This window comes from Palaemon carinicauda, chromosome 8 (genome assembly GCF_036898095.1).
Source record: "Palaemon carinicauda isolate YSFRI2023 chromosome 8, ASM3689809v2, whole genome shotgun sequence".
NCBI lineage: Eukaryota > Metazoa > Arthropoda > Malacostraca > Decapoda > Palaemonidae > Palaemon > Palaemon carinicauda.
In genome coordinates, this window is record NC_090732.1 from 137,560,402 (window position 1) to 137,572,480 (window position 12,079).

General features: G+C 36.2%; 1 protein-coding gene and 1 long non-coding RNA gene across 2 annotated transcripts in view; one reads left to right on the forward strand and one right to left on the reverse strand.

The window, feature by feature from the left end:
- Positions 1–12,079, reverse strand: part of LOC137645969 (uncharacterized) — a 209,604-nt gene that overhangs the window by 90,984 nt on the left and 106,541 nt on the right. The gene's annotated exons all lie outside the window — the stretch shown is intronic.
- Positions 6,597–10,168, forward strand: LOC137644747 (uncharacterized). Its single transcript, XM_068377643.1, has 2 exons — positions 6,597–6,627; positions 9,490–10,168. The coding sequence occupies exons 1-2, from the start codon at positions 6,597–6,599 to the stop codon at positions 10,164–10,166; spliced, it is 708 nt and encodes a 235-aa protein (XP_068233744.1). The 3' UTR covers positions 10,167–10,168.

Here is a 12,079-nt window from a genome sequence, read left to right on the forward strand (position 1 = left end):
CACGATTTAATATTTATGGAAATGAAACTTCAATTGTGAATATTTATTTAACATAACCTAGATTCATGAAAAAAAAATATATATTCTAACTTAATGTACAAAACTATAAAAGAATTTGAAAAGAAAATCAGAATAATCTTCCCTTATTATCAAACGCTTCTAAGAATATTTATGACTATATGTCCTTTTGAATTACATTTTTAATTCCACAATATATTTAGGAATCAAAAGTTTTTAGATGAACGACTAATTTAAGCTATGGTAATATCATCACATTTAAAATAACTGATGGCTATGCTTCTGAAAGTACAAAAGACCCTGATTGAGAACCTCGGGTCATATCATTTCAATGTAGATTTATGAAATATGTAAAGTACGATATAATACCGAGAGGAATATTTTGGTTGAGGGCATGGGACACTTTCATAAGACTCAGGGGCTAACTCCAATGAATCAATAATGACCAAAAGGAAATAAATCCAAAATTTAAACATGACGTGCAAATGAAATGAAAGCAAACTATTTCAGATGCCAAGAACAACACTGAAGGAAACTATAAAATTTAGATACACTGAAGAAGGATATTGTAGAAGCACCATCACTAAAATATTAGAACTGTTACAGAATCTGCAGATATTTAGGACGAGTCTCCAATTGAAGATGTGGGGATCATATGAATAACATTGGGGAAAATATAAAGAATACCATGGGGAAAATGGAATAAAATTCATTAAAATTCTCAAAAATATTCTTAAACTGAATATAAATTTGGCAAGTGGTCTGAGGTAGATTCAAGGTAAAAGGAAGCTAATATACAGCATACGTCATTCAGCAAACACAAACTCCTATGATACATAGTTAGTGGGTTGACACCATTTGTTAAACTAACAAAATTTACCAAGATGCAATTCAGCCGTAAATGGAATTAAATAATCAAATTCACAAAAACTGAGAACAGAAAAAGCCAAAAAGGTTGAAAGTAGAGAAACTACGAAATAGACAGATACTAGTTATGAATACCAAATCGTGTACCAAAGTAAATATGGAATAGATGAAAAAAATTAATACATGTTAGAAATTACTTTAATGGAACTAATTTGCCTCATGAATGTCAGGCAAACCATATATCAAGTACAAGGGCACTCAGTAGAGAGCATGCCTTTGCCAAGCCAAATTCACTGCGTATTTGCATTTCAATATATTGTCTTTAAACCTAATGGATTAATTCTTGGGCCATACCACACATGTCCACCAAGTTTCGTTGAGATTGGTTATGTATTTTTTGCAGAATGTTCAAAAATAGAAAATTAACATTGCAATCATCTTCATAGTACTGCTGCGTACTTGCACTTTGCACTTTATTAAAAAGTGTTACAGATTCATCCTTTGGTCTTACCCAACATGACTACCAAGTTTGGACAAAATCGGAACAGTAGTTTTTGTGTGAAGCTGTTCACAAAGAAACAGACAGGGGTGAATACATATCCTTAGCATTAGAAGGGCACTCAGCAGAGAGCAGGTCTTTGACACACCAAGAAGTCGTATTTTGCTCTTTACTAGGTATGCAGTTAATTCTAATAGTTAGGAATTCTCAATCATGAGGCTCAATACTGCACAGTACTCTAGAAGTTTTATTTCTGCTGTGACCAAGTCGTGCAATAATTTTTCTAATCGGGTAATTAAATCAGTACAACTTCAAAAGTTCAAACTCGCAGCAAATGATTTTATGTTTAACAGGTTTACACAATTCCTTTTATAGTTTATATATCAAATATCTGTTTTATTGTCGTAAATGTTTTTAAAAACTTTTACTTTAACTTTTCATTACATGTTATATCGTATATTTATTTCCTTATTTCCTTTCCTCACTGGGCTATTTTTCCCTGTTGGAGCCCTTAGGCTTATAGCATCTTGCTTCTCCAACTAGGGTTGTATCTTAGCTAGTAATAATAATAATAATAATAATAATAATAATAATAATAAGAATCATAATAATAATAATAATAACAACTGTTGTTATAAAACCACGCTGTCTACTGGAGTAAAGTTAGTTGCATTTACGTAGTCTCTCGTTTACAACCTCACTGGTGCATCCGCACACTGGTGACCACCCATTTGTTTAGCTCCCTTCCGCTTTCTCTTGCACTGCTGTGTCTCATTGTTTGATGATGCCGCCGTCAGGCACTGACTCTACCATCAACGGCACGCCCCTGAAACTATCCTCCTTCACCAGTGGAGAAGACTTTGACTGGTTCCAGCATGCTGAAGTCCAGTTTTGCATGTAGGGCGTGACTCGGTCAAGAACCAAAGCATATTATGTTCTCACAGCGATCAACGAGGACACTTTCCCAGATACCTCTGATTGGCTGTGCGAGCAAGGAGACACTTCAATATTGAACAACACCCTCAAATAATACATCCAAGAGCAGTACTCGTTGCCAGCTCCCCACACAGCAAAACAACCACCTTTGGAGGATCAAATGGCTTCGCTTGCACTTAGGGGAAATGACCAGTATAGCTCGCCTACAACCTGCTGCAGACGGCTCTGCTCGTGAAGTGAATCTACTTCATGCCCTTTGAGTATGGCACCTACCTAAACCTGTACGTGCTGCTATTCCCAATGTCGATATTTTGCCCATGAAGGACTCGATGACCCAAGTCCTTGCCCTTATGGACAGCCACTTCACCACCTTCCACACCTCCATCACTGCCTCCACTACTGACAAAATGGACACCTATTCAATCGATGGAAGCTGACGCAAATGCAGTAGGACACAAGACGCCCACCCTGTGACGTGCCAGAGCAGCGACAAAGCTGCCCACCACCTACATATACCACCCCTCGCTTACGCCCCGACCTGTGACCTCTACCACTCCAAAATCGGGGCTGCTGCAAAGAAATATGCAAATGGTTCCCAGTGGTCAAAAACCGTTAAGTAGGTTATCGCTTGCGACGGTGGCCTCCCCCGTCACTAATCTTTTCTATTTTACATGACGCAGGTATGAGAGTGCGATGTTTGGTAGACATGGTGCTTGCCATTCTCTTCTGCTAGGGACTCTCTCCAGGACACGATGTAGTCTGTCATAGTCTGCTGACATCTGCGATACCCACTCACAGTTATGAAACCCTCACATTATTGTTTCAAAGCGCCAAATATACTTGGAAGTTTCTCGTTGCTGACATCACATTGCCAATCATCGGTGCGAATGTCCTGTCACATTTCCATCAGGTCAGTGTAGCTCACCGACAGTTAGTCAACGCCAAATCGTACTCCTCGACGCCTCTCCAACCCGCCCCTTCCGACATTGCTCTCCACATCAGCGTACCCACGGATGTAGTACCTGAAAGTTTTCCATCCAAAACTTCGTCAAACACCCACAGTTCCAGTGAAACACGGTATTTATCACCATATCAAGATGACAGGGCCACAAGTGTTCTCCAGTTTCAGAAGTCTGGCACCCGATTGTTTGTCAGCTGCTAAACAAAAGTTTGCTGAAATGGAAGAAATGGGTCTTTGGCAAAAGGCCTCAAGCCAATGATTGTCACCCTTACACAGCGTTCTGAAGAAAGATGGCTCTCTGTATCCGTGTGGGGATTACAGGCACTTGAACATGCAAACAGAACCGGATCACTACCCGCTCTCAAACATCGCCGACGTTACCTCCTGCTTCCACAAAGCAAAGGTTTTCTCCATGGTCAACCTCTTGAAACGGTATTATCAGGTGCCCATGAACCTAAAAGACATCCCAAAGACCCACATCACCAACCCCTTCAACACATACACCTACAATTACTCCTATTTTGGCCTTTGTAATGCTGGTACCACTTTTCAACGTCTCTTGGACAGCATCTTAGGAGACCTCCCCTTCTGTGTACGTTACATGAATGACATACTTGTGTTCTCTTCTTCCAAAGAGGAACACCTCTGTCATCTACGCACTGAAGTTGACCGCCTTCAACAGAATGGTCTTGTAGTCTGGTACGACAATAGTACCTTTGGCGTCAACGAAGTATAGTTCTTAGGGCACCACATCACACCTGAAGGAGTCCTACCCCTCCCTGAGAAGGTAGCACCCATTCATAATTTCCCAACCCCTCGGCCATCAAAGCACTGCAAGAATTCTTGAGCATGATCAACTATTGTTAACATTTCATGCCAGCCATCGCCGCACCTCTGGCCCAACTCTACACCTCCCTCAAGGGCATGCCAAAAGAACTATAGGAGGGTCCCCTTAAAAAAGCGGCCTTCTTAGGTAGATTGGTGATCGTGGGAGGTTTTAGTCTGATGGCTACCAGCAAACCAACCCAATATGGGTGGTCCTGGCTAGTATAGCTTAATTCACACACCCACCCATATATATCAAGCATATACATATTATATAGGTATGTATATATATATATATATATATATATATATATATATATATATATATATATATGTATGTATGTATATATACCAGAATGATAGTTTTGTGGCTAACTACAGAGAATGTTGAACAACATACTATTTAATATTAAATTCACTTTGCCTAAAAAAAAGAAGGAAGGGGGAACCCATTATAGATATAGTATTTGACACCCTAAATTTTCACACACACATTTTATATTATATATATATATACAGTATGTATATATATATATATATATATATATATATATACATATATATATATATATATATATATATATATATACAGTATGTATATATATATACATATATATATATATATATATATATATATATATATATATATATATATATATATATATATGCAGTGCTTTACGCACACCAAACCACAGTCGGCAGGAAGTGATCCGGAAACTGAAGACCATAAGTAACATCTCTTGGCCTAATACCCCTCTGGAGCCCTGCAATCATAACCATCACACCCATAATCACACCAATTACCTTCCAGAGCTAAGAGGAAAACCTACAACATCCAGGAACCTTGGTAGGCTCTTGTTCCTTACAGGGGTTTTCAAATTGCTCAAGTTGCGTGGTTTTAGGCAATTCAGTTAACCTTTGGTGACTTATCTCTATTCTTATTGTGACCGTCACGTAAGGAGCGAGAACTGGCCAGTGTTTAATGAAACAGGGATGCTGGTCTATGGGCACTGGCTTCTCGGGGTTTAATCACGGGAAAAACAAGAGTAAGATGATGATCTTCCTAGGATTAGCCCTAGGTAAATTTGCATTACTGCATTTCTGCACATATGTTAAAAATGTCTTTTATATATATATATATATATATATATATATATATATATATATATATATATATATATATATATATACATATACACACATATATATATATACATATACACACATATATACTCTTCAACCACCTTTTACGGACTCATTAACGACATGGCAAGAACAATTAAGTTAACTCAGAGAAATAAATTAATCTTTTCTGCACATGAAAAAGTATCCTATGTCTCTATACATCATTCAATGACTTAACTTGTTCATACATTTAAAGCTAACCACATTTGAAAAATTTAGCTATGAACATTAACTGGAGCAAATTTCCTTCTGATACAAAGCCTTTATAACAAATGAATTTGACATGACTCTAATAACATATTCACTTTGGTGTTATCTCATTATCATCATCATAAGTGGTTATTAGTTCACTTCAGAACAAAGGACTCAGACATGTCCTTCCACTTGCTTGTTTATGGTCTATCTGTGACAGTCCACGTCCGCAAACTTTCTTAGTTCGTCAATCCATCGTATTCTTTTCCTTCTCGTGCTTTCAATGTCATGTCATATTCATATGTTATAAAAGCTAGGTCTCAGTATGAATTTTGCTCCAGTTAATGTCCATAGCAAGAATTCAAGGGTCAAAATAATCATGGTTAATGGAATAGCCTAGGATTCTTATGAATCAACTTTACTTACGTCGAAAATATACCTGTTAAAACCCATGGAACTCATACCACAATTGGAAAAAGTGTAAGGTAATGCTAATAGATATCACAAACCAAATAATACTATTTATAAAGAGTCATGCCTCGAGACTGATTAAAAGATCAAAATCATTTTATGATTTTATATATGAAAGTCCATACTATAAATTCTTATCATGCCATCAACAAATATAAAAACATATTTAACACCCAACATGCAAACACCGGACACAAATCACAGTAACACATCAATCTCCAATTTGCGTTTCAATACAAAAATCATCTATTCAAAAATATCATTAAATAATTATATTTTGAAAGCATGACTACTCTGGAAAACTTGATAAACATTTTTATCATACAAAATAAGCACAACTCGATAAAATTATTCCATACCCAATTATTAAGGCAAAACATGTAACCATCAAGCTAAGCAGAAATAACGCCAGCCACTATTAAAAAAAAAAACACAAGCGTTCGAGGTGAGGGGGGGGGTGGAATGGCTATCTTATTATCCGTCACATGACCTTCTAGAGGTCACCGACGAAAGGTCTGTTGCTTTGGTGGCACTATAAAGCATCGACGCTGACCCAGTGCCACACAGTATCGATTCAGACCTCCTCCATCCTTCCAGGATCTACAATTTCCATCTCTTCTCTTTTCTCCTGTCATATTCAAGATGAAATCTGCTCTTGCAATTCTTGCAGTTGGTATGTTTACCATAAAGTTTGTCTCTAAACATTTCTTTCTACATATGTTTCAGCAATAGACTGTATTTGCAAGTATAAGCATGAATTTAAGCATGGATACTTGAAATTACCGAGATACGAATGAACTGCTAGGTACAAATTTATTCAAAGCTAGAATGTACTGTATATGATTTTAGAGGTGGTCAGATATATAGGGACTTATTAGATAGGAAGACTTAATTAAACACAAACAGCATATCCTCCTAATTTTAATATCATCATCCACGCAAAATAAAAGTATATAAACACGAACTAGCTAAATGTGAAAAAGAAATTGAAGCTACTTTGAATGGAAGAACTAAAAGACTTTCTAGGATACGAAGACCTATCTATTATAGCAAGCAATGAACATCGGCAGCAGTAAACTATAAAGACTCATTGTATATATATATATATATATATATATATATATATATATATATATATATATATATATATATATATATATATATATATATATATATATATATATATATATATGGCTGCTTTTCTGGTCTCATACAGCAGGAGAACCCCACTCTCTACATGACCTCCGCTGTCGTTTTGCCTTGTTCGTTCAGAGTATTCATCGTTTCAGATCACGTATTGTTCATTTACTGTTAAGTCGTCACTGTTGTAAGATTGTTCATATAAGTCTTCAGTTTCCTCTTGAAAGCCCCAATGTCTTCAATCATTCGAATGTTTCGTGGGAGCTTATTATATAGTCTCGGGGCCGCATATCTAAAGGCTCTGGAGCCTAAAGTAGATATACATCTTCCAACAGTTTGAAGCCATCTGTAACTATTCTCGTATCGACATGATTTGTTGGTTGCGCAATATGTGGCAATTCTCTCAAGTATTTTGAACGACCGGTTCTGATAACTTGGTGGGTTATTGTACATATTTTGAATTCAATTCTCGCTTTAATCGGCAGCCAGTGTAAATCGATTAGTATAGGGGTGATCCTTTCTCTAGGTGGGACACCTTTTATCAGTCTTGCTCCTCTGTTTATTAAGTTTTGTAATTTCTTAAGTTGTACTTTGGGGTAAATTGTAATAAGAGTTGCAGTAGTTAATCCTGGTAATAACACAGTTTATTACAAGTTTCTTTACAGAATTTTTGTCCAGGTACTTTTTTTATAAACACAATATTTCTTTAATGATAACCAGCAGTTTTTATTACATTATTTATTTGGGCATTTAGAGGCAGGTTACCGTCAAGAAATACACCTAGATCTCGAACTTTACTAGATGTCAGCACTGAGTCATTATTTATGTTCATTTGAATATCACCCAAGTTTCTCACGCTGTTTCTCTTACCCACCACCATGAATTCAGTTTATTCTCATTTAATTTTAGTTGTTTAAATGTCATCCATTCTCTAACACTATCAAGAATTCGGTTTAGAGTTTTTTTAATGTCATCTATATCATTTATGAAGTAAAATTGTGTGTCATCTGCAAAAAGTTTGAACTTCACGCCATGCCTTTGTAGTATTTTCGATAGACCAATAGTATAGATGCAGACTAAGATTGGGCCAAGTACACTCCCCTGAGGTACCCCTCTGTTTAAGGGTTCATATGATGAATATGAGTTTCCAATTTATACACAGTAATTTCTACCAACTAAGTAGTCTTTTAGGTATTCGAAGGCTTGATCTTCAACGCCAATGGACCGTAGATAATTTAGTAGCAGTTCATGCACAACTGCATCAAAAGCCGCACTGAGATCGAGCAGTATTAAAATACCATATTTATTTTCATCTATCATTTCCAGCATATCATTTACAACAAAGCAATGGCAGACTCTGTGAGTATAGTTTTCTGTAAGCAGATTGGCTGTCGGGCAAAGCTTTAATTAATTCCAAGTGACTGACTAGTTGTTCAAGAATTACATATTCAAGCACTTTTGAAACAAAGGATAGAATAGAAATAGGTCTATATAAGTTTAATTCCTGGTAGTCCAGTGCATTTTTCAGAACTGGTATGACTATAGCCATTTTCTCATATTTAGGAAACTTACATTCATCAATGCTTGCATTTGCTATTCTAATTATTATTTCCACTAGACTAGAAAAGTTTCTCTCCAATTACTCCAGATATTGGCGTAGGATCGATCGCGCAGTTTGTTTTCTTTGCTCACTTGATAATCCTGGTCATGTCGTCTTGTGTTATGTTGTTAAATCGTATTAAATTTGTCTGTGTCCCTTGTGTATCATTAATCTGATGTTGAGTATTTACAAATGACCTGGTTATATTTTCAATTTTGTTTTTAAAGAATACTAGAAAATTACTTGCTAGTTCCTGGTCACTGTATCAATCGGGTAGCTTCTTTTCTTTTACATTTCCCATTATACCATTCAGGAGACGATATAACTTAGTTATGTTTGTTACTACTTCGAGGATATTTCTCTTATAGTATTCACTTTTTTCCTTCTTAGCAGGTAGATATATTGAAAGGCAGCAGTTATGTATTCTACCCTAGTACTTTGTTTTTAACCTATTCCACTATCTATCTATTTATATATATATATATATATATATATATATATATATATATATATATATATATATATATATAGAGAGAGAGAGAGAGAGAGAGAGAGAGAGAGAGAGAGAGAGAGAGAGAGAGAGAGAGAGAGAGAGAGAGAGAGAGAGATGTATATGCACACATAAATGTATACGTGGATAAATGTAATTCAGCGTACTGATTTTGTATATAGGCACCTTTAATGACTTAAGATTGTCTTATTTATTATATGCCAAAGCAGAGTGAATTTCCTAAAAATGAATGAAGTTTTGCTAATCCAATACATTTATTTCTCTGAAAATATACAATTATTTAGAAAGCACTATTAAGTTTCTAATTTCTATTCCTTCAGCTGCAATGACCGTTGCAAACCCTCAACTGAATTTCAACGGTCCCTCATCGTCATCTGGTCCTGGCTATTCCTACAACGGCCCCAACCTCAACACCGCTTCCTCCAACTTCAACAGAGTCGTGGCAAACAGGAACCCCGTAGGTTCTCTGGCAGACAGCGTCCCGGGCGGTGGAGTCCCAGGTCAGGATTACCCAATCTTGGCTTCGGTGCCAGACACCGGCTTCACTTGCTCCAGTCAACAACTGCCAGGTTACTACGCTGACACTGCACCTCAGGCAGGCTGCCAGGTCTTCCACATCTGCCAGTTCGATGGGCGACAGGACTCCTTCCTCTGCCCCAACGGCACCATCTTCAACCAGCAGTACTTCGTCTGCGACTGGTGGTTCAACGTCGACTGTGCAGCCACTCAGCAATTTATTAGTCTCAATGCTGACATAGGAAAAGTTTCATCCGGTAATTTTGTAGGATCTGCCTCTAACCTCTCCCCCTCTGTCGCTTATGGTACCCCTCGGGTAGCTGCTGCTTCAAATTCCTTCAGCAAAGTAGCTGCTGCTTCCAGTACCTTTAACCAAGTAGCTTCGGCCTCAAATGCCTTGAGTCAAGTCGCTACACCTTCCAAGAACTATGGCGTTCCTGCATAAATAAATGGCCAATACTCTTCTTTACGATTTAATCTGTACACGATTTAATATTTATGGAAATGAAACTTCAATTGTGAATATTTATTTAACATAACCTAAATTCATGAAAAACCAAAAAAAAATTTATTCTGTAACTTAATGTACAAAACTATAAAAGAATTTGAAAAGAAAATCAGAATAATCTTCCCTTATTATCAAACGCTTTTAAACATATTTACGACTATATGTCCTTTTGAATCACATTTTTAATTCCAGAATATATTTAGCAGATTAAAAGTTTTTAAATGAATCGCTAATACTATTTTAATGCATATCTATGAATAACCCGAATAAGTAAAGTACATCATAATACTGGGAGGAATATTTTAGTAGAGGGCATGGGATATTTTCATAAGACTCAGGGGCTAACTCCAATGAATCAATAAAGACCAAAGGAAATAAATCCAAAATTTAAACATAATGTGCAAATGAAATGTAAGCGAAAGATTTCAGATGCCAAGAACAACACTGAAGGAAACTATAAAATTTAGATACACTGGAGAAGGATATTGTAGGACCACCATCACTAAAACATAAGGAAACTTTATAGAACTCTATTGCAGAATCTCCAAATATTCATGAAATACATTGGGAGAAAAATTAAAAAAAATTATATGAAAAAATCTGAATAAAATTAATCAAACCTTCACAAACATTCTTAAACTGAATAAAAATGTGGCAAGTGGTCTGAGGTAGATCCAAGGTAAAAGGAAGCTAATAAGCAGCATACGTCATTCAGCAAACACAAACTCCTATGATACATAGTAAGTTGACAGCATTTGTTAACCTAACGAAATTTACCAAGATGCAATTCAGCAGTAAATGGTATTATTCAATCAAATTCACACAAATTGAGAACAGAAAAAACGAAAAAGGTTGAAAGTAGAGAAACTACGAAATAGACAGATACTAGTCATGAATACCAAAATAGAATATAGAGAAGTAAGGAAAAACTAAATCACTGGCAAGCAAATGCCAATGAGAGCACAAAGCGTACCAAGGTAAATAAGAAATTGATGAAAAAACCACAAATGTTAGAAATTACTTTGGTGGAAGTACTTGGCCTAATCAAATGTTAGGCAAACTATACATCATCAACTAGAGGGGCACTCAGTAGAGAGCATGCCTTCGCCAAGCCGTCATATTTTGCTCTCAACTTCATTACATATTTATTCTTCGAATTATTTTCTTTGAAATATAATGGATTTATTTTTAGGCCATATCTCACATGCTCACCAAGTTTCGTTGAAATTAGTTCAGTAGTTTTAACGTAATGTTGTTCAAAAACAAATAATTAACATTGCAATTACTTTCAAAGTACTGCTGTGTACTTGTACTTCGATGCCAGTTATCCAAAATGTTAACGATTCATCCTTGGGTCATACCCAAAATGATTACCAAGTTTGGACAAAATCGATACAGTAGTTTTTGTGTAAAGTTGTTCACAAACAAACAGAAATGGGCTAATACATATCCTTTGCACTAGAGGCACACAATAGAGATCAAGCCTTCCACACGCCAAGCAGTCTTATTTGGCTCTCAACTCCACTGCGCATTTGTGCCTCGATGTATTTCCTTTAAAATCTATTGGATTTGTATAATGGTCATACTCCACATGTCCACCAAGTTTCACTGGAATTGGTTCATCATTTTTTGCATAATATTGTTCACGAAAAAAGATTAACATACAATCATTTTCAAAGTATTGCTGCATACTTTTACTTTGATATGCTGTACTTCATCAAAGTAGTTTTGTGTAAATTTGCTCACAAACAACAGACAGGGGTGTATACAAATATTTTAGCCAAGGCAATAATTCAAGATGACAGTAGATCTCGCCATATGGTACCACCGACAGTAAACAATATAAAGTT

Coding starts and splice junctions, on each gene's coding strand:
- LOC137644747 (XM_068377643.1), top strand. CDS start 6,597: ATGAAATCTGCTCTTGCAATTCTTGCAGTTG. Junction 6,628..9,489: donor TCTTGCAATTCTTGCAGTTG/GTATGTTTACCA, acceptor ACAATTATTTAG/AAAGCACTATTAAGTTTCTA.